At 34.9% G+C, this 27835-nt stretch overlaps 1 protein-coding gene across 3 annotated transcripts in view; it reads left to right on the forward strand.

The window, feature by feature from the left end:
* The window catches only part of THRB (thyroid hormone receptor beta), a 66411-nt gene that overhangs the window by 16983 nt on the left and 21593 nt on the right, over positions 1-27835 (forward strand). For 2 of the 3 annotated variants that reach the window (XM_072412406.1, XM_072412407.1), the window contains exons 2-7: positions 2012-2112; positions 4325-4472; positions 5980-6185; positions 8937-9083; positions 10685-10943; positions 11933-27045. In XM_072412406.1, the coding sequence (XP_072268507.1) occupies positions 2012-2112; positions 4325-4472; positions 5980-6185; positions 8937-9083; positions 10685-10943; positions 11933-12174 (1103 nt within the window). In that variant the 3' untranslated portion in view covers positions 12175-27045. Of the gene's footprint in view, positions 1-2011; positions 2113-4324; positions 4473-5979; positions 6186-8936; positions 9084-10684; positions 10944-11932; positions 27046-27835 lie in introns of those variants that run through there. The other variant, XM_072412409.1, reaches the window with a different exon arrangement.

The raw sequence follows: 27835 nt of genomic DNA on the forward strand, positions 1-27835 counted from the left end.
TATATATTGGTTGGCTTGGATACTGCTGCATGGCTATATTCATTTTTTGTAGATCTCTTTTTTATAGTAATAATTACAGTTTAGGTATTAATAAATAATCTACTTTTTCAGTTTGCATATATGTTTATCATAAAATCAACCCTATTGAATTTTCTATCCAAATCAATTAATCCAGGGGTGAGGACAGAAGGTTACTCAAAGGACATGCTTGTCCCTATTGATTAGCATTGATTTGGGTTTAATGAAGTCTCTATAGTAACTCATTAAAAGCCAAGAGAACAGGTGTCCTCTTACAACCTTTCTTGTGCTAAATGTAGTGCAAAGAATAACAGCTTCTATCTCTCTTCTATCTATATGTATACTTTTATCACATGTATACACTAAGCCTGCCTTAGCAAAATGTAAAGTGAAGTTATCTACACATGATGATAGTGCACATTCGGCATTGTTCATTGCAGTATCCAACCAACATGTATGTGTTGCTTTGTTTCTTTTACTTACTGGCCGCTAGTGGAAAAATGATCATGGAAATAGTGGACCATGGACTTTTCAGAGTTGTTGCTACAATAGACAATGTCTCTCTCAGACAAAGCTTGCTTTTGCCTTATTGTTAGGTAATACAATTTATCTATAGCAATGCACAGCTCTTTACATTTGTTGTTGTCAGAAAATATAGGATCCTATATTGAAGGATTATTGGAAAACAGAAAATTGATTTTGAAAGGGAAATAACACAATCCATGTATGTGCCATTAGAATTAAAAAGCTGCAAATGTAGTTCTAATAATATTGTATAGGAAGCGCAACTGGCTAAAGCCAGGAAGTGCTGTTTTGTTCAGCTCTGCTAAACCATTAATTTAATATTTGATTTTCAGTGGAGGATTCTGTCTAACAGCATTTCCCATCCTCAAATAATGTGACCTGTGTAGCATGGGTACTATGCCACTATTTACAAATTAAATGAAAGTTGGGGGAGGTATGTCAGCAATGGCTTCAATTTCTCCAGATCAGATAACCAAGAAACCTATAAAAGTATATTTTAGAGAAAGTTTTGTAGTATTACTGTATTGTCCTTTGTGTGTGCGTAACAGGCAGAAAGAAATGTACAGTAACCTTTAACAATGAGTCAGAAATTTGATTTCATTGGCCTTCCATTGCTAACCTCCTGTAATTGGGTAATATATTTTACTTTACACCACTGCAATTGTGTATAATGATATAAAAACATTTCCATATCAGATATTTTTGACTATGGGTGCAAGTTGGTGAATGGTATCTTGTTATTGCTATTGTTATAACATTTATTGAACACAAATTTTGGTTGAACTTTAAATAAAAGCTGTAGGGGCTTTTTTTAAAGTGTGACCCGGAGATAAAACAGGTGAACGTGCAGCCAATGGGCCTGATTTATTAAACCTTTCCAAGGCTAGAGAGGAAACATTTTCATCAGTGAAGCTGGGTGATCCAGCAAACCTGGAATGGATCTTGTCCAGGATTGAAAACATTTTGCTAACAAATAGCAAATGATTTTGGAGAAATCCATTCCAGGTTTGCTGGATCACCCAGGTTCACAGATGAACGTATATTCTCTCCAGCCTGGGAGAGCTTTAATAAATCAGACTCAATGATGTTGAATGTATCCCTCACACAGTCAGATGATTAAAGTGACAATGGGTTCACTATATTTCACTTCACACTTTAGTATATATACACCCTTGTGTTTGTGAGGATCTCACTATTCCACCATCTTCCTTCCACTCACTACCTTCCAAGTCCATCTCACTTTAGGCACAAGTTCATCAGTTAGATAATGGTAAAAAAAAAAAGTTTATTGTCATTAAAACTTGTTCTTAGAATTTAAAATTGCATTTTTTAACAGGGAAATAGGTTTTAGGAACATTAGGTAACATTTTTTTTTCACGGATAACGTCACTTCTTTTATTCCCAAAATGCTTGATGCAAGTCATATTTTAGTATTTTCTGTTCCAACTTATTTTTTTTTTTCTTGTAGGGTACATACCCAGCTATTTAGATAAAGATGAACTGTGTGTGGTGTGTGGAGACAAGGCAACAGGGTATCACTATAGATGTATCACCTGTGAAGGATGCAAGGTAAAAAAATATTTATTATGTATGTGACAAAAACATATGATCTGTTTTTAACCCCCTAACCGCTAAGCCCGTAATTTCTCGCACTAAATATTTTTGCTGTTTTGGATAACCCCGTATTTTTTCGCCTACACTAAAATCCCCACTTACCTGGTCCCTATTCATGATATCTACTAGAACCCTATTCGGACATATTTCTGTAAGTTACAGGTCTACAATTTAAAAAAAAAAATTTCATGAAAACCTGTGACGCTTTTGGAACAGAAATCTAGAAATCAGTGTAACGCTCAGGTGGTTAAGGATATTTAAATGTTAGCTGTACATGTGTTTATTTATGATAATGTGTTGGTCCAAAGCAACCAGTCAGATTTTTTTTGTTCCTTTGCTCATCAATACTAGAATATGGTATTAAAGAATCTGGTGTCCGTTGTTTGCTGAAGTTGGTAAGTTAAACATTGGCTGGTAGTCGATTGTGTAGGTATGCTGTAAGATGTGTACCTTAGCGCTTGGCTCCCAGATGATGTTTACTTTGTGAACCACAAAGCACTTTACAGTGATTTTCCTTACTTCCTGTCTGATTACACCTTGAGAAGTAATGAAACTTTATCTTGGATCCAGACACCAAATTAAAAAAAAAAAAGTATTATAAACTTTTCCCAATTTCCAAATAGGAAAAAGGATTGTTATCCTAAAAAGCTTTTTAGTTGCTAAGGGTAGCAACTTGTTGTTTATCAGTCCCAATATGTCTTGTGCTTATATGTTCCATTTCCCTACATACCACTATGTACAAATCATCAAAATTAGAAGAAAGTGTTTCAAATTAGGTGCCAATATTATTCACATTTAGAAGTATGAATATGGAATCTATTGTCCAAAGTTTTAGATCTAGGGTCTGAGGATCCCAGAAAGTAGGGTACAACTGGCTATGAGTCTAGCGGGACTTTAAATAATGAATTATACTGTGGGGAAATCTAAACTACAAACATCTTCTTTTCAAAGCACTTCTAATAAATCCAGTACTGGCCAGCCCCTAAAATTCAAGCCAAGAGCTAAATATGTGATACCAAAACTATTTTAAATACTGATGAATTAGTTGTTTGTATTTTATTCTGCATTATATCAAAATGTGCATGATAAAATGTGAAGCAATCTGTCCAACAGTTAAAGGTGAAGCAGTAATGATTCTCTCAAAATAACAATCATTGAAAGAACATTAGCAAATCCACAAAATAATTGGTTAAAAAACAAAATGAAAGGTAATGAGCTGGCCTAGTAAAAGCCCTGATTTGAAAAATCCAATTAAAATGTTGTAAGGGAGTTTAAACTGATAGTTCATCGGTTTAAAACGCACAAACAATTGGAACAAAAGGAATTATGCATGGAAGAGTGGTCAAAATTTTCACCATGTCAATGTCAGACAGTGATTAACTGGTATGCTGGTTGTGATGCTGCAGCTGTGGAAGTGACTGATCTCAGTGACAACGCTGGGCTGCAGGGACGAGGCTGGATCACAATGGAGCAGTACAGTACTTATAACCACAGCAAATGGAAAAGAATGACAATGTTGTGGCACTGCTGATTTCTCCTGCATGTATGACAAAGCAGGCAAGGGGGTGAGGCCTGGGCACTATAGTCACCACCCAAATTTCAGATCTAAAAATTTAAAATCGGGCACGGCTTTATTACACAATAGGACAGGCAATGTCCCTTCTCCAATAAGCATTCTTACCTGCCTGACTGCCAACCAAAGCTGTCAAAAAATGCAGAGGAGTAAAAGCAGGAAGAAAGAAATGAAGAAGATGAGACAGAACAGGCATAGGTCAGTACAATTAAAAAAAATTGTGATCAGACCTGCTTGGTTGCAATTTTTTTAATTTTTGGGTTTAGTTCTACTTTAACTCCAGCACATTGATAAAATGTTGCCTAATGTTTTATTTGCATTGGGATGCAATATTTAGCTGTAAAGGGGGAATGACAAAAAGCGTATAACAGTAATGAAAGTGTGATTTCATACTACTTTGTGTAGACAAAAGCCCATTGTATTGAAAGTTTGGGTCACAAGTTTTTTATACCTCTGACTGGGACTAATGAATCAATCCAATCTCTAAGTCCAGATAACCAAAATAGATGAATGTTTTTGTTCAGTTCTCAGTGCTTACGGCTATGCTGGCAACACTAGTTCACTTTTGATAACAATGTATTTTGCTATTTGTAGGGCTTTTTCAGGAGAACTATTCAGAAAAATCTTCACCCAAGCTATTCCTGCAAATATGAAGGAAAATGCGTGATAGACAAAGTAACAAGGAACCAGTGCCAAGAATGTCGTTTCAAAAAGTGCATCGCTGTTGGCATGGCAACAGATTGTAAGTAGCTCATAAGAGATGTTTGTTAGTTCATTCCCCATACTCACCTAGAACATGATACAACAAGTGTCCAAAAAACAAACCATTTTGAAATAAATAGATCATGCATTATTTTTTTCTTAACAGAATAATCAATTTTACAAAACACAATTGGCATAAATCAAAATAAACATCTTTAACAATGCTGTGTTCTCATGGCTAAAAGTGTTATTATATGTTCTCATGTTAGTTAAGTGTTAAATATAACTTAGAATTTAAAATCTATTACAATGTGCTGCAGAAAGAAGTTCACCTGCACCAAAAAGTAACCAGTAATGCAAAATCCTTTGAACCAAAAATTAACGTAATGCTCAATACCAAAACCTACTTCATATAAAGTGTGTTAAAATAAACAACAATCCAAAATAAAACCAATAAATTCCACTTTGTAGTTTCAACAAGTGTTTTTTCTGGTTTTGAGTAGTTACCTTTCTCCGAATTGGTTTATTTTGTACTTATTTGTTCACCCAAAAAAGATATAGATCTCTCAATAGAAAAACATGTGTCCTGATTTCAATATTGTAAAGAAATAGGAGTGTTCGTGCCAATGCTGCAATATCTAGCAAGCCATGTGGACAGCACTGATTAGCCAAATGCTAAGGGTCAGAGATTACTTTCCACTGTTGCAAAAAAAAAAAAAAAAAGGGTAAAGACACTTGGTGCAGTAGCATGCGGCCATATAGGTATGTATAAAATATTTGTGAGTTTTGAGGCAATATGGGTGAATATTTTAGATTATTACAGGTGATAATTGAAGATCCTGTTAAAACCCAGCCTGCTTCAGATTGATCACAGAAAATTATGAAAAACCTCCCCTACCTGCTACTTAAATGTACTATTTCATTGCTCTCAGAAAAACATCCAGCAACCAAAAAATGTAGATATTGCACGCTCATGGCTTGCACAGTTCTCCCAGTCCAGATCAATGTAGGCCATTCTCCGACAGCCTCGTAAGTAGCTGTTTACCTGCAGCCTTTAAGACATGATTGGCACTACATGTGAGGCAAGAAAGTTTTTCAATAATCAAGTTGTAATTCACACTGTTTGTTACTGACTATAGTGGTAGGAAGGACTGTAACTGTTTATTTGTGTCAATGTAACATTCCTTAATTGTATATTTTGGTCTTTTTGTGGGCTGGAGTAAAATCTAGCCTAGTTACACTCAGGGTGGTTTTTGGTAACCACACACTAGAATGGACTGCCAAAGTAGTTGAATTGGGTGGGAGTTGGATGGGGATGTGGCCCTGGAATTGTTTACCCAGAGGGATCTCAACACTTTCTTAAAGTAGTTGAATACTTCAAATACGGCAGGCAGCAAAAAGCTAGATGATCCATGCAAAAAACATCTTATTGTACTTGGCTTAGCCAATTGTTTACAACGATCATGTTTATACTGGTATAAATCATTGAACATGTATTGACATTGGAAGGTGTGAAACAAAAGTAATATGCATTCTTTTTTTCAAAGTGGTTTTGGATGACAACAAGCGTTTGGCAAAAAGAAAACTCATAGAAGAAAACAGAGAAAAGAGACGCAAAGACGAACTGCAAAAGTCACTGGTACAGAAACCTGAACCAACATCAGAGGAGTGGGAGCTAATACAGGTTGTCACTGAAGCTCATGTGGCCACCAATGCACAGGGAAGTCACTGGAAACAGAAACGAAAATTTTTGGTAAGAAAAAAAAAAAAAATGAAGAACTGTCTGTGTTGACTTTGCAGAAATTCATTGAAAATATCACCACAAAAGTTTGCCACACATACTGTTTATGCAGAATTTACGTGAATAAAGACAATCCTAAATAAGACTAAAAGTTGTACTTAATGGTAACCCTACCTAAAGCTAACTGTAAAAGCCAAAGAATCATAATCCCAATGATAACCCCATCTCCAATCCTAGCCCTAATTCTAATTTAAAACTAACTCCAACTTTAAGCCTAACCCTTTAGCTTTGTACACACATCAGATGATTCTTGTGCTCATTTTCATTTAATGAGCCCAGAAACTGAAGAAGTCATCATAACTGCCTGGTAAATTTCTTGTGCCAAAAACATTCTCAAAATAAAGTTTAAAATAGTATAAGAACAGCACACATGCAGAGCACAGCAGGCACTACATAGACATCTTAAAAAAAGAAAAACATGCAAAAAAGCACCCTGCCTAAATTTCTTTTTTACAAACTCCAGGCAAGTAATGACACCCTTTAGGTACATAATAAAAGCACTCATACCTACAAGTCAGTAAATGCAGCCATGTGGTTTGACAGGCAGCCAGCACTGCAATTCCATCTTTAAATGATGGAATTTTTCTTGTTGCAAAAGCCCTAAAAACGATGCTCACTGAGGTGTTTTTTATTATCTTTTAATACACCACTAACAATGTTTTCCCTGCAGTGCCAGCAGAGGCAGATACAAAAACAAACATCAATCATAAAAAAACACACTCAAAGAAGCAGGTGGTCAGAGGGTGGAGCAGCTTAGAAATGACCTAATAATCCCAATGTTTATCGCTGTCCACAGATCTTTTATTTCATGAGGGACAAACAGCGGCTTTAATTTGAAAATGGAAAATATACTGAAAAAAAGTAAAAAGGTAACAATAAGTCAAAAACAGAGTATTCAGTTTACAGTTGCAATAAACAGTAGACCATTATCTATACATTTAGGGATTTATTTATAAAGCAGAGAATCAGACATTCCCCCAAACATTCCTTGGTGAAGAATCTTCCAGGTCCATGGGTTTTAAGGGCAATAATTGATTCTCCGCCAGGGAATGTCAGATTCCCTTCTTTATAAATAGAGCCTTTAAAGCAAAATGAAAGTCCACAAAAGTGCACTTTTAAAAATCCACAATCAGGCAAGTCATTATTGCATAAAGGAACAAGCGTTGTCCCTTTTACAGTAATCCCTCCTACATGCCTGATCGCTCCAGGAATCCTGACTTCCCCTGTGCTTAACAGAAATGAATGAACTCCCGGTACGTCTTTAAAGCCAGCCAATCGAACTTATCAAAGAATGAAAAAGGTGGTGGCACCCTGCGAAGGACGGGTCAGTATAGCAGGTTTAGTTCCACTTTAAAGGAGAGTTATGAGAGAGACTAAAAGTTTAAGGAGAAACTAAACCTTTAACAATGGGAAATGTTCAACAAATGTTATTCAGTTCTTTATCAGACATAACAGTGTTTTTTTTCTGTGTTTTTGTTTACATTCTGCTTGTTAGAAAATGTGCAGTGTATGCTGCAAGCAAGGCTTAATTCTGGTGTTAATCTTTAAACCCTTAAATAGATGGTAGCTTTCTGGAAACAAAATTCTACTTCTGAGACTGAACCTCCATAAGCAAAACTAAAATCCAGGTAATATAAGGGACAGGCCAGGGACAGTAGCCTGTGGAGGAAAGGTCCAGATCAGGCATGGGGCTTTAAGTTAAGCTGAACTTCAGAAAGCACTAACAAAATTGTTCAATACATTATCATTGTTTATTGGGACTGACATGACTGTCTTAACAGCCTCCTGTAGTCCACTGTACTGTAGTAAAATTAAACTTGGTAAAGGGAAGGGGTAGTATTCAGAGGAAATCAGGAATCTCTAGTGCACATGTTAAAAAAAGGAGAGAATAAGATTAGGATGATTTAAAAATGTGATTGTGCTGCCTGGGAGGAGTGTTTACCATTAAGTTTCAAAATGCTTTATTTAATAATCTAATGCATAATTCTTTATTCTATTTTGGTAGAGTGCTGCTGTTCAGAGGATATAAAGTAGGCTGAGATTAAGACAGGTCAACGTATGATTACCTGTACATAGAAAATGTTGTAAGGTTTGGACTGCTTCCACTCTCATGTCACATCTCTCTAGCAAACCCTGAATAGCAGGTGTGAAAACTCAGACTGGAAGTCACAGTTGTTGCAGAACTTTGAAAGGAGAGAGCACAATAAGGAGCTTACAACAGCCTGTAAGCATGGGTACTGTTAAATGGGATTTCACAAGGCATGGCATGGGTCCCTTAAAGTCTAAATCTAAGGTCAGTAGTGTACTTGCAATACACTTCCTCTTAAAGGGTGACAGTGCTCACTAACTGTACTCTAACAACAAGAAATCTTTTGGGACTACAGAACATCTCTCCTCCACTTCCCCTTTTTCTCTAATCTCTAACACAAGGGAAAATATTCTATAATATTCTAAAATATTTTATAGTTGATGGAGGCAATTTATGCAGGGCTGAGAAAGCTACTTAGAATAACACAGAGTGGCCAGGAATTTAAAAGCTTTCAGGTATCTCAGGTATTTCAGGTATCTTTTGTACTTATGAATCTGACAAAACAAAATGCTTTCATTGGAATATTTAACAGACTAAAAGAAATTTAATATTTATAAATAAGTTTTCTAAATCGACATATTTACCTTTTTATAATGTATTCTGCTTGACCCCAGCCAGAAGATATCGGACAGGCTCCTATAGTTAATGCTCCGGAGGGTGGAAAAGTGGACTTAGAAGCCTTCAGTCAGTTTACAAAAATAATCACCCCAGCAATTACAAGAGTGGTTGATTTTGCCAAAAAATTACCTATGTTTTGTGAGGTAAGTGAATACACTGCTCAATGGTGCTGCAGCCGTTCTGTACTATAACACCCACATTTCAGTAGAACTAAACCATATCTTGTAAGGTGTCATATACAATTATACAAAACATACACTATATAAATATAATTCTGCAAGTGCTTATTTTATAATGGAATCTACCATACAATCATCTGTTAAGCCATGACAGTGTCACCCTGCTACACATTTGACAGCAGAATATAGAACATTTATTAATTGTTGTTGAGTATTTTTGTGTGTGAACAATCCACTGAGGACTGTAGGTAAATACAGTTCACAACCAGAGTATTAAAATCAATAGGGTTGATATACTAAAGTACTGTGGTGAAAATTATGTAAAAAATCTGTATAGCTGTGTTTAGTTTGAATACCCCAAAACAAAAAATTTGCCATGCTCATGACTGAGTGACTCAATCACTCAGTATACAATGCTTCACTTTAAATTGTTAAATCTCAGGAATATTACATCTTTCAGAATTGGAGAAGAATAGTTTTTCTTTATTAGGTCTCAAAAAGATATTTAGGAAGGCTCTAATTATGTAGCTCTATAAAATTATGCCCACCCTGGATATTGCATAGGTAAATGTAAGGACAAAACAGACAGCCTTTTCAAGGGCAAATATTGTGTATATATTTAATAGTGAAACATTTTAAAATGGTCCTTACTCTAAACAGAGACCAACTATTCTAAACACAATTCATATAGTGACAATAAAATATCTATTGTTCCCAACTTTTTATTGACATATGTTCAAGGATACCTCACAGTACCCGACATGTTTCACCTTGTTAGGCTTCCTCAGGGGATCACATGAGATCAATACCATATCTGAATACAAAGGTAAATCTTAATTGGAAAGTGCATAGTAGAAAGTCCACATTACACATAGAACAAGTTCAACAACCATACTAATTCAACATATCTACTTACATTTGCCAAAAAATTGTACACAAAATTGTACACAACAGACAAGGGACGGTAGGTTCGGTACATCCCTAGGGTTCACAAACCGTATCTATATGATGTATATATTTCTCATTGTAAATTTTTTTTTCTTTTTACAATGAGAAATACATCATATAGATACGTTTTTTTTCATCATATAGATACGGTTTGTGAACCCTAGGGATGTACCGAACCTACCGTCCCTTGTCTGTTGTGTACAATTTTACTGCAAAAGTAGATATTTTGAGTTAGTATGGTTGTTGAACTTGTTCTTTGTGTAATGAGACATATGAAAATTTTACATGTGTAGAAATTTCTACTATATACTTTCTAATTATGGTTTACCTTTGTATTAAGATATGATATTGATCTCATGTGATCCCCTGAGAAAGCCTAATAAGGCGACACGGGTCAGTTCCTGTGCGATATTGTGTTTGGAATAGTTGGTCTCTGTTTAGAGTCAGGACCATTTTAAAATGTTTCACTAATAAATATATACACAATATTTGCCCTTGAAAAGTCTGTCTGTTTCTTAAGCAAACCTTCCATTAAAATGGAACGTCTGCTCTATTAAAAGCCTATTAATTATACATACTCATATACTGAACAATAGTAAATGTGTGCTTTTTTCTAGCTGCCATGTGAAGATCAGATCATCCTTCTCAAAGGCTGTTGTATGGAGATCATGTCCCTCCGAGCCGCAGTGCGGTATGATCCTGAAAGTGAGACCTTAACTCTGAATGGGGAAATGGCAGTGACAAGAGGACAGCTGAAAAATGGAGGACTGGGAGTAGTATCCGATGCCATTTTTGATTTAGGCGTATCGCTGTCTTCATTTAACCTTGATGATACCGAAGTCGCCTTGTTGCAGGCTGTGCTACTTATGTCATCAGGTGTGTGAATTGTTATCAAATTTATTCATGTTCAGGTAACTCTTTTATTGCTAATCATATAAATGTGGGTTATGCAAGATCCCAGGGACATTAATGCAAATGCTTACAAGGTAACTGATCTTTAAGAGCATTTGGGATGTTCATTCGTAATATTTAGCAAATGTAAAAAAAAAACTGAAATCATTCTCACACAGTTATGTTTAGTTATTCAGTTGCTTTATGACTAATCCCAACTGATGTGTGAGCACATCAAGGTTTATAACACCAGAAGAATCTATTTTTGCCTATTTTTATGTATAAACATTTGAAAGAGCATTGTCACATAAGTGCAGATTGTGAATCATTTGTGGCATTAGTTGAGGACATTGCAAAGTAAAAGCACTATACATGGACTAGATTTTCAATCCAACAAAAAAATCATTAAAACTTCAAACAAAAACAATTTTATTTCGGTTCAAATTTGGGCAAAATATCAATTATACACTTTTCAGTTGATTTTTTTTTTTTTTTTTAAAAAACACTTTTTATGATGCAATTATGATTTTGTGATTTGGCATAATGATAAAAATGGATTGTAATTTAGGTCAGTTATCAAACATGTGGATGGTACAATAAATATTTGTAGTCCATCACAAGTATAGGTTTTAGTAGATTATAATATCAATTGAAAATACAGTTTCAGGGGAAAATCGCATATTCTATACCTGGTTCAGAACTGTAATGCAGCCAAAATATATTAGCAGTGTACTGAAAGCTGCATTTCTCTAAGTTCTGTACTAAAAACATCTGCATTTCTTTTTTACTGGACAACTTTTTTTGATTGTGACCCAAATAAGCTTTGTATTTTAAAAAGACATTTTACTATGTGCCCTTGAAATTTGTTCTACCAGTATGCCAGACTGGACTTCAATGAGAGATTTAAAAGCACTGTGTTGAGCAACTAATCAAATGGTTGTTTTTACAAAGCCTGCTCTCTCTTTTATTGCCAGATCGTCCTGGTCTCTCCAGTGTGGAAAGAATAGAGAAGTGCCAGGAAGGTTTCCTCTTGGCTTTTGAACACTACATTAATTACAGGAAACACAACGTTGCACACTTTTGGCCAAAACTGCTGATGAAAGTCACCGACCTCCGCATGATTGGAGCCTGCCATGCCAGCAGGTTCTTGCACATGAAAGTGGAGTGCCCCACTGAACTGTTCCCCCCACTCTTCTTGGAAGTGTTTGAGGATTGAAGAGACTTTGCTTCAGAATTCTCGGCACTACTGGGGTCTCCCCTTCCATTCCATTGCCTCCGTCACTTTTTTTGTTCTCGTCCGTTCTGAACAGACATGGATGAATATGTTCCTCTGATGCGGGTACTCGTGACTATCGTATTTTTGTTATTCTGTCCTTTTGATGTGAAGTTTATCCGTGGAAGTTTAACCAATTTGTGCTGAAGTGGCTGTCAAAACGGTCCTTACAGTTATAAAGCGATTATTGTATAAAAAAAATGAAAAAAATGAAAAAATATATATATTAACTTGCATTCACCAGCACTACGGATCCTACACAGAAAAGGTATTCTCAGATATTGTGCCTGCGGCTAAAATCCCTACCAACCGTCACCTTTCATGATCACTCAGTGGTGCAGTATGGGCAGTAATAATCACTCACTGCTGCAAATGTTCCTCTTAGAACAAGGCAAATATTTGGTTTTATCACTAGATGATATTTTTTTAATTTATTTTTTTAAAAAACAAACAATAAAGCCCCTTATCTGGCATCAGATGCAACCAGGCATGGGGAGAAATTGATTGGTATGGTAGCATGTTTTCAGATTGGTTTGTAGTCAGAGATTTTAAGCCTGGTAAAATTCTAAACAATCATACCTTTATACTTAAGAACAGAAAAGGATAATCCTAAAAAAAGAATGTATTTTTTTACTCTAGCTTCCCTTTTCCAATATGCTTTTTTTTTTTTTTTTTTTTTAATCGGAAAGAAATGAGCTAAGCTGACTGGACGTTTAAGTATGATAGTACATTGCTCACTATTGTGTTATATAGTTGGTGTTAATAGGACAACTGTACAGGACTAGCTTCTCGATTCTGCACATTCCCTTCTCAGGTATTTGGAAGTAAACCTCTTGGGATTCCATTGTTGTTTCACCATTTTGATAATCCTTGTAATTCTTCATAAATGTCTTTGGTGGGTGGCATTGTCATGTGCCTCAAATCACATGATGATAACACGTCAATTTCCATTTTGGTAACGTCACACTGTTGTACTCTCAAGGGCCATAACTTAATGGTATATGAACTCCTGAACTGTGATATATATCCATATTTTATTCTGTTCTACCTCCTTCATCATTCATACTTTGACAGTGCCTAGTACCGAAGCCGTGACATCCCATCCAATCCTAGTCAAACCTACATTACAACCTACAAGTGCCACATATTCCTCCAGTTAATCAGTGTGTTCTAATTGAACCTCAGTAAGTGTATTCATATTGACAATTCAGGGTTTTATGCTATGCCAGATTATTTTTTTGCCAGACATATATTTTTTAAAGAAAGGCTGGCATATCAACAAATATATGCACAATCTTTTCCCCAATATAGATTAAGAACCAAAACATATATATATATGTACATATATATATATATATATATATATATATATATATACAATAAAGTTTATATTGTATCTCTGGTACATGTTGTGAGTTAAGAAGCAGAGACTTTATAATAATTAAAATGTAAGATAAAATTTTATTTTTTAACAGCAGCATATACCGTATCTGGTACATGCTAGATTGATAGAAGCAGAGTCATGTGCCTTTATAATATGACCTATTTATCCCATTAGATTCATAAAGAAAGTAATTTTGGTATTATAACTATGGTATAAATTATAGCCTTACTGGCTTAAACATTTTTTACATAGATCAAGAACTTACATTTTTTAAACCTTTCACTGTAATTTGTGTTACCTATACATAGAGATATTGGACATGATTTAATAAAACTCCCCAAGGCTGGAGAGGATACACTTTCATCAGTGAAGCTGTGTGATCAAGCAAATCTGGGATAGATTTCTTAAAAGTCATTTGCTATTTGCTAGCAAATGTTTTCATTCTTGGACCAGATCTATTCCAGGTTTGGTGGATCACCCAGCTTCACTGAAGAAGGTGTATCCTCTCAAACCTTGGAAAGCCTTAATCAGCCCCATTATAATACACTGATTTGATACCATGAAGAATGATTCAAAGGAAGAGTTTTGGTGTAATGAAAATGGATGCTTGATGTTCTGATATGCTGTACCTCTTAGATGGCTTAAACTGTTCTGTTTCTGGTCAGTTATTTATTAGAAATCAATAGGACATAGCTCAAGCTCAACAATTCATTTAGTCTGATTGCATTTTTTTAAAAATATTATTTTAAAAGGGTTCTTAGTGTGGCTACTGTGTGTTGTGCCCAGATACCTAAACTGTGGTGTCATCACAACATTTTAGAAATTTTTAGGTATGATATGGTGACTTGGTCATCTGTTCACACAGACAATCATGACTTAGCAGTTCGTATGTTCACATATAGACTGTTCTAGGGCTTAAAGTGGTACAATTTTGCTTTAAAAATTTTAACAGGCAGATCTTTCATGCATAAATGGACAGGCGCTGTCCCTTTGGCAATATTACAAACTTACTTCAGCTCAATGTATGCTCCTAGGGATGAGCCAGATATCCAGGCATCCCCCTAGGGCTGCTGGAACTGAAGAAACTAAGTCATCTAGGCTCAGCCAATAAAGATGGCTTAAAATGGGATGATACAGAAGAGAAAAACAGGAAGATGGCAGCACTGGGGATGGAACAGGGACGGGTCAGTATATTTAAAACATTGTGATGTGGCAGGTAGGGTTATTTTATTGTAGAAGTCTTATGTCCCTTCTGCAAAAAAAAGGATCTTTTTGGTTGCACTTTTTCAATCTTTTAGCATTAGTTAAGCTCGAAAGCTCATTCTGGACCAGCAAAAGTTGCTGGGTATCTCCAGTTGCGTTAATGCAATGGTTACCAGACCCCTGGTCCTGTAAGCAGGTATACCTACTGTGACATCTCCAAAATTTTAAAGTACTGATTGATGCTCCAGATACTAGTGACCTTATTTTCTCACTCTTAATCCAAACATATAATTGTTTTATAAAAGTTATGGGGTCTTACTTATTACCCAGAGGGCTACAGTTTTAGGCTACTGGCCATCAGTGAATACATGCCTTTACAGACCTATTGCCTTGTCTCTAAAAGTGTTGCTCTGGTTAAGCAGGTTTGGTATTCAACATTTGTGGCCCTATCAAAAAGATGGATGGAAGAATAGTCTATAATTCGTGAGTGAAAGTATCATTTTGTGTGAAGCGAAGGTTGATTTTTCACATCACGGTTAGCATTTTCCATGCTACCAACATACACTTTTGCTTTGAACCCCGAAAGGCTTTAAATATTTTGTGTGAATTCTGTCCAACAATGAATTCTGTACCAACCATGGGAATTGATAGCAAAAATGTAAAGTTTCTAGTGGAAATTGATTTTGAAGAGATAAATAGCACTTATTATATAAAATGGCACTTTTTGGTTGACCTTTAGGTCCTAAACACACCATAAGGTATGAGTTTTGCTAAATATTTAAGGAGGAAGGGGTTGTATTTTAACCAGGGATGGTATCGTACCATAATTTTAAGCCATCTGAAAAAAAAATGTTATATTTTGAGTAACTTAAAATATTTATGGCTGAACTACCATAATAAATGTCTGACAATTGTTGTGTCACTATAATAGTGTGGCTTTACATGATTTGTTCATGCTGGATTTACATTAAACTCAGATAGACTATAATTCAGCTTTCTTACAGCCATTAGAAATCAAATTTCATCAGCATTTTTAAAAAATAAAATTATTATAGTCAATGAACAGCAATTATATATGCCCACACATTATGTACCAATGGCTTTAATTGATGTTCAAATACCCTGAAAGAAAAATGTTATTGGTCAAATACATTACATTTTAATGTGTCTTTTATTTAGTCCTCAGTTATGGATATCCTGACTTTGAAAAACAAAATATTTTACTAGTTACTTTATGTAAATGCCAATAATGTCAATGGTTTGTACTGCAAGACAAAAATAAACAGTTCCTAAAAATAAAACAAAATGAAATACTCAATCCCACATCTTTTTTAATATTATTTACCTATCCAAAATGTCATTGTTGACCGGGATCTTAGATTTTAGTTGACATGCATTAACATGCTACAACTATTTGCTGTGGAATAGAAATAGTTTTCTTAGGGAAGTCCTGCTGTTTGACACCCATTTAAACTTTACAGTATTGTCTGCAAGGATGCAGGGGGAATATAACTGTATGGAAAAGTCCAAATCATTAGGGGGCAAAAGTAGATTAATCATGGAATAAATTATTCCAGAAATGTTCAGTAATAAAAAATAACTATATGTTACATTCATTTGTACATATCACAGCTACATGAACTTTATATGAGCTTAAATATATTCTCAAAAGGATATTTAAAATGGGGGGTATGACAAGTTATTTGTCTAATATAAAATTTCTAAAAAAAACTCTAATAGAATGTTTGTCAAGGGATGACTTTAAACTTTCAATTAGCATGCCTATTAATTGGTTAATGTGTAATTCTAGCCCACCCTTTACATTTTAGTTGTTATACAGGGTTAGACTGAATTTCTGTCTTTGGTATAGTTGTAGGAAATATACCTTCACTTCCTGTACTGGTAACACCAGAGACAGCAAACCTACGGTAAAGTTCACAAGCAGCAATGTAAACCTGCATAAGTTCTAACCTTTCAATACCATATCAATAAACATTTTGGTGATATTTAGGTGATGTTTTTAAATATTACTGTTTCTTGTGAGTTATGGAACGTTTGTTTTTTACAATTTGTATCTTCATTTTTGTAGTGCAAACTTCTGCATTTTATAGAAAAATAGAAAGCATATCCACTTTGTACTAAACAGATGAATGATATTGAAAACATCAATGCCTGACCTAGATAGGTTGAAATATTCAGGAGCACACAATGCAGAATGTAAAAAAAACTCATATACTGGTCAATTGTTACCGCTGTGACATTTTACCCTAATTCTGTCATAAGCATTTTACTGCATTCGTATTCCTCTAGCCTGGTGCTTCTCAATCCGGGTTCCGTAGAACCTCGTAGGTTCCTCCAGAGGTTGATTACAAAGTTAAATAGAAGATAGATTTTTATAGAAAGGCATCCTGAGTGTAATTTCTGTTTAGGTTTCAGGTTTCCTATATACATGGGTTCATGACCTTCTTCCCCCCTCCAAGTGCCTGTTTGAGGCCAGTGATTGGGCTTTCAAATTAAACACTGCATTCTGGGAGTAAGGGGAAAAGGTCAAGGGCAAGTGCTGAAAGTACTCGATTTTGCCAACAAGTCAATAGAACAGTAAAAAAGCATGGGGAAGTATGAGTAATAATAATGAGTATTATTTTGATTGAAATACCTTGGTTAGAAACTAGTCAAACTAAATTAACTGGGTGAAATTTTTGCCATATTTTACACATACCCAGTGTACTGTATATGTACGTCACTGTGCTGCAACCAAGCCAGAGTATAGGCATGTTAGTGTAGTTTCATTCTGATTTTCTACAAATTATTACTATTATTATAACAGCCTCCATAACATTTTTTTTTACATTTTCACATCTTATCTATGCCTATATCTTTTGTATTCACCTTATTCACGTTTTTTTTTCCTACATTTTCCCCAATATATATATATACCATTTATGTTTACCATTGAAAGATATTGGTAAACTGTTGTTTAATAGTGACAGAATTACCATAAGTTGCATTTGTCATTTTTAATCAGAACTAGTACGAATATACTATTAAAATGGTCTGTTTTAATACCAACCTTTAATAAATGTAAATTAAAACTTGCCTTTTGCTTTTATGTTACTACGATAAAGGTAGCCTCATGCAGGTTCCATTTTTTATCAGAAAATGTATTATATTTAAAATTATAGACAGTCCAACATCTGAACAAAAACTCATCTACATGTAAACCCAGACATATGGTTTACTATATTCTTAGCTTGCTTACAGAAAGGTTTCCAAAAATTCCTGATTGGTCCTGCTTGTTGTGGGCAAAATGGATAGTGGGCTTGATGTAGCAAAATGGATTTTTTACAAAATATAGACAAAATATCTTTTTTACATTCTGGAAAACAATTGATAATCAATGTTTAGTCTTATATTTTTACTACAATCTTCGATTTCTCACTAATTCTGTGAGGTCTTGTTTTGGGTGCCCATCCTTGAATTAAATAGCTACCATCTTCTAAAATATTGACAAAATAATAATAAACTCAAAGTACTGTATATTAAAGAGTGTGTTCAGCTATGCAAGATATGTTAGCCCTGCAATATTAGACTACGTTAAAAATAAGAGTATTGTATCTGTCCAGCAGGGTCCACAAAATAGTTATTCCCCAAAATTGTAGCCAATATTATGTGAAAATCTCTAGCTTTTTATATGCAAGTGTAGTTGTAATCAGTGATACTGTGTTGATATCTTTATTATGATAAAGATATTGCCCAGAACCTTCACAGATATTCACTAAAACATCATCTTTTTATTTTATTGATATCTTCAGCTTTGCATTTTTGGTAATTTCATACTTGGAATTAGTGGAATTAAACTCGGTGGGTGGTAAGCTTCTGCCATAATCTGCAAGTATGCACAGCAATCTAGTTTAGAGCTTAAACAAAAAAGCACTAGGAGCCAGGAGTTTGCTTTTTGACAAAAGACACATTGCATATTTCTTTTGTCAAATATTACTTCCTCCTGATGTCTTTTTGTTTCTTCAGTTTAGGTCCGCTCTATGGGGTTTATTGGAGAATCCTTATGGCTTTGGGGCACAGCCCACTGCCTAATAACACATCTAATTCAAGGACCACAACTATGAATATATATATTAGAAAATAATAAGCCAAATTTCAGATTTCACCTATAAATGAATCAAGTGTAAGGACGAAAAGTCCTCACTAAGATTATGCACTTACTAGAACTTACTACAATTTTGATTATTATCTATCTATTTTAATTCATTTAATAAAGCTGTAAATACCTTGATACAACAGTTGCATCAGTTCTGGTGTGCAGTCATCCTAGTATTCTTTATGTTATGATTTGCATTAACTAGTAGCTGGGTTGGAATGAGGATGGGTTTGTGACATTCACTGCAAGTGAATCAGTCATTCTAATTTAAAACACATACACCAGGGAGATATACCTACTGTGAATGTTTGGTGACGTTCACTACTGAAACCCTAAGCGGTTAAATATTAAAGATTTTATAATACCAAAGTAGAGCTACTCAGTAGTCATAGGAATCATAAATGGCCAACTGGAAAATTCCTCACCTCATAAGGTCCACACAATATTTTATATACTCAATTTGCCTTTACATTAATTTGCCTTAAACAGTACACCAAATAAAATCTATGTGTATTAAATATTCAGGTAACGTAACTCAGACACCACAGCGTAATATTTACAGAACGCTATGTCAATACTATATCGTATTTAGAAGCCATTATTATAGTATATTGACAATATAGTTTAAGCAGAGCATGTTGATACTAGGATGTTGAAGTATAGTTTATGAACATTTATGAACAACTCAGTGATAAATCCTTTGCTAGCTACTCAACTTTTGATATTCAAGAAATTTTGTTTCATTTCTTCTCAACCACCAAAGATCCTATATTTTCTATTAGTTCATTTTTTATTGTTTAAGGTTATGAAGTGTTTTACTTGCTGGCAAGCTAAATTGTATATACTTTGCCTCCATGCATTGTTTATACAGCAGGATGCATGAAATGGAACATGAAGCAAGCTACTGCTTTGGTATGCCATCTGATACAAAATTCTAAACTTGCCTCATGGAAGGAGTAGGCATGTTAGTCAGCTAAAGTTTGTTTTTGGATCTGCTCACCACTGGAGGAAACAACTCAAACATACAACTTTCCTTGTTTTCCTAATTTGAAAACTGAAGAATAAAGTTACTATAGTCAGGTTATATTGATAACTATATCAAAAATTGGGGCATACCGGTGGCTTATAAACCTTATCGATGAGATTCATTCTCATTAGTTTTAATCATAATACACACTAATTCAGTACACACATTTCAGGAGTTCTATTGCCATTTAATTTATTAAATCTGTAGCATATAAATCATTGTGGTGTTACCTATGGCACGCTTATGTTACCTTTGATTTGAAAAGAAAAGATAAATTTGTATTCTGGCTAGCTACTATAGTTAACACCTCCAATATACCCCTGCTTGAGTTTTGATAAAGGCGCCCTATGTCCGTTACAGTACTGCTATAAAACAGTGTTACGTTACCATTGTATCTAACTATTTCTTTCTGTGATGTATCATAAGCAACGGTAACATTGCATGTATTTTGTTAAGTATGCACAAGTGTGACTGAGAGGTAATAGCTGTGTGTCATGACCTCTGTGGATGTTGTGATCACTTCCAAGTGCAAATCGATCCTTCGTTATTTCTTATACTACAAGATTCTGGTTATGTACATGTATTACTGATCTCTACCTGCATGCATCATGGTTTTGAATGAGATGGGAAAAAAAATGTTCATATTTGTAAAGGCTAAACCTTTTTTCAAGAACTAAAGTGAACGCTGCAAGACGACATTATGTGACTATATCAGTATGACAATACAGGGCAAAACGTTGATGCACTTGCTAGAAAACCACAAACCCCAACACAGCTGGTGCTTTGCCTATTCATGATGGAATGCATATACTGAATTATGTCTTGCTGAAAGACTATTATGCCATAGCCCCATTTACATTTTCAGGGTATATGCTAACGAACTGAACTCACTGGTGAAGAAAGTGTCTGCACAGAAAAATATTGCACAAACAAATGTATTAGATTTAGCACCAGAACTTATACATTTTAGTGCTATGCAAAATGTTCTACTATTTCTGTCATTTGTTTTGTCCTAATGTGTTTTTGTGTCTTTGGTAATTAGGATAGGCCTGTGTAATGTATTGCATAAAAAAGAGAATTCTGTTTGCCACTGCATATGTAAAAGCAAATATAATTTCAGATGGTCTGCCATGTTTTTCATATTACCCTGTGCCACGTTATCCTGGCAAGTACAGACTGAAGATTGGGATGCACTTCTTGATTCACTAGTCTTAGTTTGAACCCAGTTTATGCATACACTGCTTGTCATTGTAGAGATAAATAATCTGTATGGTGACTCCAGGCCTGGTTCATGGCTCAGCATTTATTCTGCCACAAATTAACTTGTGCAATAAATGAAGCACTTTGCTGCGTCATCGATCACTGGTAGTCTCAGTAAACCTCTGTGAACAGCATGCAAATGCTACTATAGACTGGCAGATTGAAAATTGTATCTAAATTGCCGGTCTGTACTATAGGATGGTCATCTCATTCATTAGACAAGGGTATGCGCATCATGTGATTAACAAATGTGTAGATTTTTATGTACCTAGTCTTAGCTTTTACTGGTAGCTTTAAAACTAAAGATCTAATTACAGATCCACTGAGTCAGACATTCAGAAATTATAGCAAATGGTCCTTCATGGGTGTCAGGAATAAGGTCTGTGACTCAGTATAAAGGACCACTAATCCTAAAACACAAGTTGCCTCACATAATAAAGGTGCATAATGCATTGTAGTAGTATTTGATAAAGAGTCTATTGTTTCATCTTCTCAGCCAAGGTAAACTTGGTGGCAAGTCTTTCAAATGGTGCTTTATACATGCTTACTAAAATGAGACTGTAAATCTTTTCACCTAGGATGTGAATCCCCTACTTACCTTGCTGGAATTTGTGTATAGGTGCGCACACAGTTTGCACTTTCTCTCCTTTTTGCCATACGAGAGGGAAGGATCAGATTCCTCTTAACAATGTAAATAACCCCTTATCTATACCAACAAACATAAAATAGTTTAGTACAATGCAAGTAAAAAAACATTATTTTGCCTGGTTCATTTCCTAAAATTATGCCCTTTAGAGAAGCCAGCAACTGGTGTCTGAAAGATGCAGCCTAAGAACCCATCAGATGTTCATGGGCAGCATACAGTGCTTATTTACCACAGTTTTTTTCTAATAATACATTACATTTTCCCATGTAAATAAGCCTGAATTTTAGGACTGCTTATTTAAGCTACCTTCAATATTAAATATACAGTGATGACTTAAATTCTTCTTGGTTATATTTTACCAAGGCCACTAAAATCATTAAATATATGACACTAAATGGTTTAACCTTGTAGAGAGTGTGTTCTTTGTTAGGACATATGTGAATAAAAATGAATTTAGTCATTTAAAGATTTTGACCCCATACAGAATTCTCAAGAGAACCATTAAACATTATAGCCATAAAATAAAGCCACTGCCAATGCAAAATTTTAGGGAGGCAAAAACGTTTATTTAGATTTCATACAGATAAAGAATTTATTATATAATAAAAAAAATATTTATTTTCAGCAGAGTATCCCAAATGTCAAAATATGTTTTAAAATACAGAGTTATGACAAAAGAGATTAAATAGGAAAAAGGTTTGGCCTGGACCACACTTATATTGATGTTTTAGAAGTGTCTAATAAAAAAAATGTGTTTATATTGCATATGTGCACACCTTCTACGTTGATGGAGTATCTCAGGTTGCAAAGTGGGATTTTACTACATGAAATATTTGCTGAGAAAAAATGATTTTCTTATCTTTACGAAAAACTTAAGTAAGTTACCTGGAGTGTTACAGTTAAATAAATATAAAGATATGCAAAATTTTGATATTTACCAGTGTCAGCTAAAAATTATAGAATCTGGCACACAAATTGACCTGGAGAGTCAAATATCATTTTCAGTCAATACTGGAATAATATTCTTATCATTACAAGAAGTCTACAATATATTTATTCCAGTTTAAATCAACAGTAGTATCTTGAAAAGCACTTAATATAGATAAAAATTATGAAAAAGTGCTTAAAAAAATAAAATGCTATTTAACTAAACACATGAATATATGATACGGGATGATTAGAAACTTTTATAAAATCCAAGGTTGAGAAGGGGCTGTTTTTTTAGGGAATTATTTCTATGCACATCAGACCCTTGTTTGTAGGAATGACAAGGAGCCATGTAAAGTCAGCAAGTTTTAAGCTACAGGTCTCTGTCTAGACAGGAGGAACTTGTATATATTCACATATTGCACGTTCTTGAGTGTTTGATATTTTTATATTTCATGACCCTTCAAATAAAACAGCACCGTTAAGCTGGTGTTAAGACTATCTGTAGCTCCATCTTAAGTTATGCCTGTGTTTTGTACATAGTTCCATCAAGTGTAAGCATCTTGAATTCCTCCATCAATTTTGGAGACAGGTGACTTCAATGTTACATGTAAATTGCATAATGTATTGACCTGGATGCAAGTTTAACCATTTATTTTCAGCAGGAGACAATCATATGCTCAGTAATTGTTATGACTGTAAACAAGATTCTAAATGACAAATACATTTTGTGCTGAGGCTGAATATTTTACTCCCTTTCAATATTAACTTTAGTCTGCCATGTTTTTTTACTATGGTTACACAACTTCACTAGTCAGTGATCAGCTTTGTGTTTCAGCTCCCAGAATTGAGGCACACCAATACACTTTCTTACACTTTATGCAATAACTCAAGCCTTGCCTACATTAAAAATGTACAATATATATTTTCATTCTACTGATTAAAAGAAGTTAGTGCTGAAAAAAGTTCAGAGTTTGCCATTGCTTACCTATTTCAGAAAATGCTAGTTGTAGCTAGTTGTATGGGTGCCTTTCTGCCTTTGGGGCTCTCTGATTCACAAAGAACATATGACATTGGATTATTCCGATGTTGTAGTATTTTCACCAGGAGAGAATACCAACATCTACTAGCATGTTACTCATATTCTCTTATTAAATTCCTATATTCTTAGCATGGATTTCTTTTAGGGGTCATGTTAAAATAATTGCTCAAAAACACCAAAAATTGATAAGGAAGGGTAAGAATTAATGACTGGCAAATACAAGAACATTATGAACAAGCAGCAAAAGCGCTTTAAAATTATTCTTCCTCACTCACTTTCTCTATCTTTAGGCATTGTGAAGAAAATCATCTTCAAATTTTACAACTGAGACACTTAAATTTTAGCTCTTTCATGTTTGTAACAAAGCAATTATTTTCTAATCTGACTGAGGTCCTATTTTAGAGCTTTTGTTGTGATGTTGGATGATTAGGATCTTTGAGAATGAATTACTTCACAATACCAGCAGCTAGAGAGGTCCAAGATGGCTTCTTTTAAAGCTATTTTGCTGCTTGTTAAGCATATGCAAATATTATAATGTCTGTAGTTTGGGCATCTGTGTACTTTAAAGCAGATTGGTTGTTATGGGTTACTTTGCTCTTTACAAAGTTATACCAAATAGGTGCACAATCAAAACATTACTCTAAAAGTTTACCAGACTAATGCATGTTCACGGAAATCATTTTATAAGGATCTACATGATTTACATGATTCTAAAACAGAACCTCTAGCATCAAACTGAAGAGTCATACCCTAAAACCTTGAGGCACCATACTGTGTAGCATAAAAAGTTTCACCAGGCAGAAATCGTAGGCTACTCTGATTTATAAAATGGATAGGTAATATATTTATATATGATCTGACCACACCATAGGTGTGAACAACCTACAATTTCTACCCAGTAAAAAACTCTGATTATGATTATGCCTCAGCTTATTGAAAAAATGTACTTTGCCACATTAAACAGGATTCTAAGGAATGGTCCCCCTAATGAAGCTTCTTGTGCTGGGGTGGCAACAATTCTACCATGCTTGCCAATTAAGAGAAGCATTTTTATTTTCATATAGGCTGTGACTGCTTGCACTACAGTCTGATGAAAATATGTTACAGAGGCATGGATATGAGCTTTGTCACTGCTGACAAACTTTAAAACTAGTTTTCAATCAGCACCTCACCACACCTAGACCTACCCACTGCCTTCTGTATTGACTGTACCTATCCCCCTTCTCCCCACACACTGTATGGCTAGAAGCATATGAGACACGGATAAAGGAGGATTTAGCTCAGTAAAAAAAGGTGATTTTTTCCACTTTAGTAACTGATAAAAATCAAAGAATAGTAGGGCATGGTAAAGAGGTAAAATAGACTTTGGTATGTGTTTTATATCACAATGCTGTAAAGAGCAATATGCATATTGTTGTAACCCAGTACAGCCGATCACAATAAATCATTCACACTGTTAACTCTCACATCATTCTATAATAACATATATATGCTGTATATATTCAGTAGACCTGAGGTTAGCACCACATACAGTATAATTTATCCAATTCAAGGCACTCTCTGGAGCCCTCCCTATATTCACTACTTCACTACCTCTAATAAACTACTTTATCTTAGGCCCCATGATCTTCTGTTGAACTGAAGTGAGTATATTGGAACATAAACACACACAATGTACCTGAGTATGGGAATCCAAAATGTACAAAATGCAGAAAAGGTAAACAGAACAGAACCTGTTGGAACAGAACAGAACCTGTTAGAAGCACTGCCACCTGTCATAGCCGATACCCTATCCAATGTGGGAGATTGCCATTGCTTCATTTCTGGAATGCCACATCAGTTCACGTTAGGTTCAGCATTAGCACACGTACCAGATCCATCTGTTCAATAGATTTTCAGCTGTAACATTCATTCTGCACGGTTCCCTTTAAACCTGTAAAGATTTTACATATCCAGGGAAATCTGTTTTAGGCTGTACAATACAATCAACTGAGCATTCTCCCAATTACCTATGTGGCAAGATCAGTGGGACAGAGTCCTCTACTTCTGAGGCCCCTCTATTTATAAGTATGTGGCATCCATGGGGAAAATCAAATCCTGAAAATTAAATATTATTTGTATAAATGTTTACTGACTGTTCTTTGACTAGACCTTTACTATGGGGTCAATATTACAATTCAACAAGGAGATAAGTTTACCCTTATTGTTACTATACTACATTGTGCTGCCACTTTAGGATCCAGGCAGTGCTAAGTGTCAGGCGTCAAGAGTATCACTGTGTGTTGCTGGAGTCTGATGAGAATTAGATCCATACTGTGGGACATTTCAGAAAAGCATTTAAGGGCGTTTAGCAGTCTTTAGCTTTTGGTTTCCAATAGATGGAAAATTTTCTACTCTAACAAGGCTCCTCTTATTTTTGACGAAAGTTTCTCAAAGACTATCAAAGGTCTAAATTTCTTACCACCTGTCGATGTCTTGTCTTTCTAGCAAATAGTATAGTCATTTTGGGTTGTTCACTGTTCTGGTACCCTTTTGCAGATTTTTGACTGCAGAATTAATACTTCAGTGTCTAATTTTTTTTCTAAAGACTGTAGCACCCGATACATACTTTACAGTATTTTAGGAGGATGTAGATTCTGGTGAGCCAGGGCAGGAAGATACCCTTGAACTGAATTTTGAAGATAATGCTTGACTTGTGCAAAGCTTTACAGAAACAGAACAACTCTAGACACAAAACGGCATTTGCTCCCATCAGATTTTAGCACCACACAATGTTACAACTACAGAATGTGTGTTTCTAAAGCTGCCTAAAGCTTAAAGTGGCAGCACACGTGCCACAATATTTCATACATTACATTTCCTGCCACTGTAGCTAATTTGTTAGTGGCAATCTGTGACACCAACCGGCTACCTCCCAACCTCTAGCACTAACAGCAGGATGACTGAACCTACAAATATTCACGATAATAAAATATTTTTGGGAATTATTTTGGTTTAGTATAGACTTATCTAGAAGTATCTACAAAGACATGATGATGATACTTTTGTTGTACTATATATCTGAACTGTATTTTCTTATTTGATTGAAAAGTATGTAAGACAACAAGTGACAAATCTTTTCTGATGGTCGGACTATGGTCTTGAAATAAAAACAAATTGAACAATGAAATATCTGTTAATTTCCTGCCCAAGACATATAATTCACATGCAATCCTATAGATAGGCTATATTTTGCAAACAGTGTTAAGTTGCTAAGATTGTCATTTTTGTAGCATAACAAATAAATATAAATAAATACAATAAGTTGAAGTTCTTGCTATATTTGCCCATACTTCTGGGTCTTTTTTCTCCCAAAATAATATTCTCTGTGCTCTATACAGCTTAAAAGTTGGCAAATAGGATTTGCTGGCAAAGACACAAATACTAACATTTGTTTACTGTGTTACCTTGTGATTTCACACAGCCAGTGAGAATCAATCTGCAACTAACAATTACTGCTTCCAGGGTCAACTCCCGGATGACTGTCCAGTGGGAAGGCTGAAGGCAGAAAGGGGACACATGAAGTTGATTTTAATAAGATTATTTGCATATTTAGTTACTACTTATATGTAAAAATTGGGGGTCCCCAAATTTTTAGGTTGAGGGGCTGGCTTCATTAAACTATTGGGAGGCCAGACTATACTAAAAAAGCAAAATTAAATTTTCTTTTGCTAATTGCATCTAGATTTCCTACACCTATTATATGGAATCAAAAGAAAAACCGTCTCAAATTAAATAAATCATGTGCCAGATAATATGTGCAACTTTCATATCACTTAAATAAAAAGAGCACATATTCATGTCCCACACATTGCAAAGTCTATTTAGTGTAAAATCACTTTAAGGGACTATAGTAAATTTTAGTATATTCTGGAAAGTTCTGGAACAGTTTTCCACAAGGTGTGAACGGTTGGCTATCT

This window comes from Pyxicephalus adspersus, chromosome 5 (assembly GCF_032062135.1).
Source record: "Pyxicephalus adspersus chromosome 5, UCB_Pads_2.0, whole genome shotgun sequence".
Lineage (NCBI taxonomy): Eukaryota > Metazoa > Chordata > Amphibia > Anura > Pyxicephalidae > Pyxicephalus > Pyxicephalus adspersus.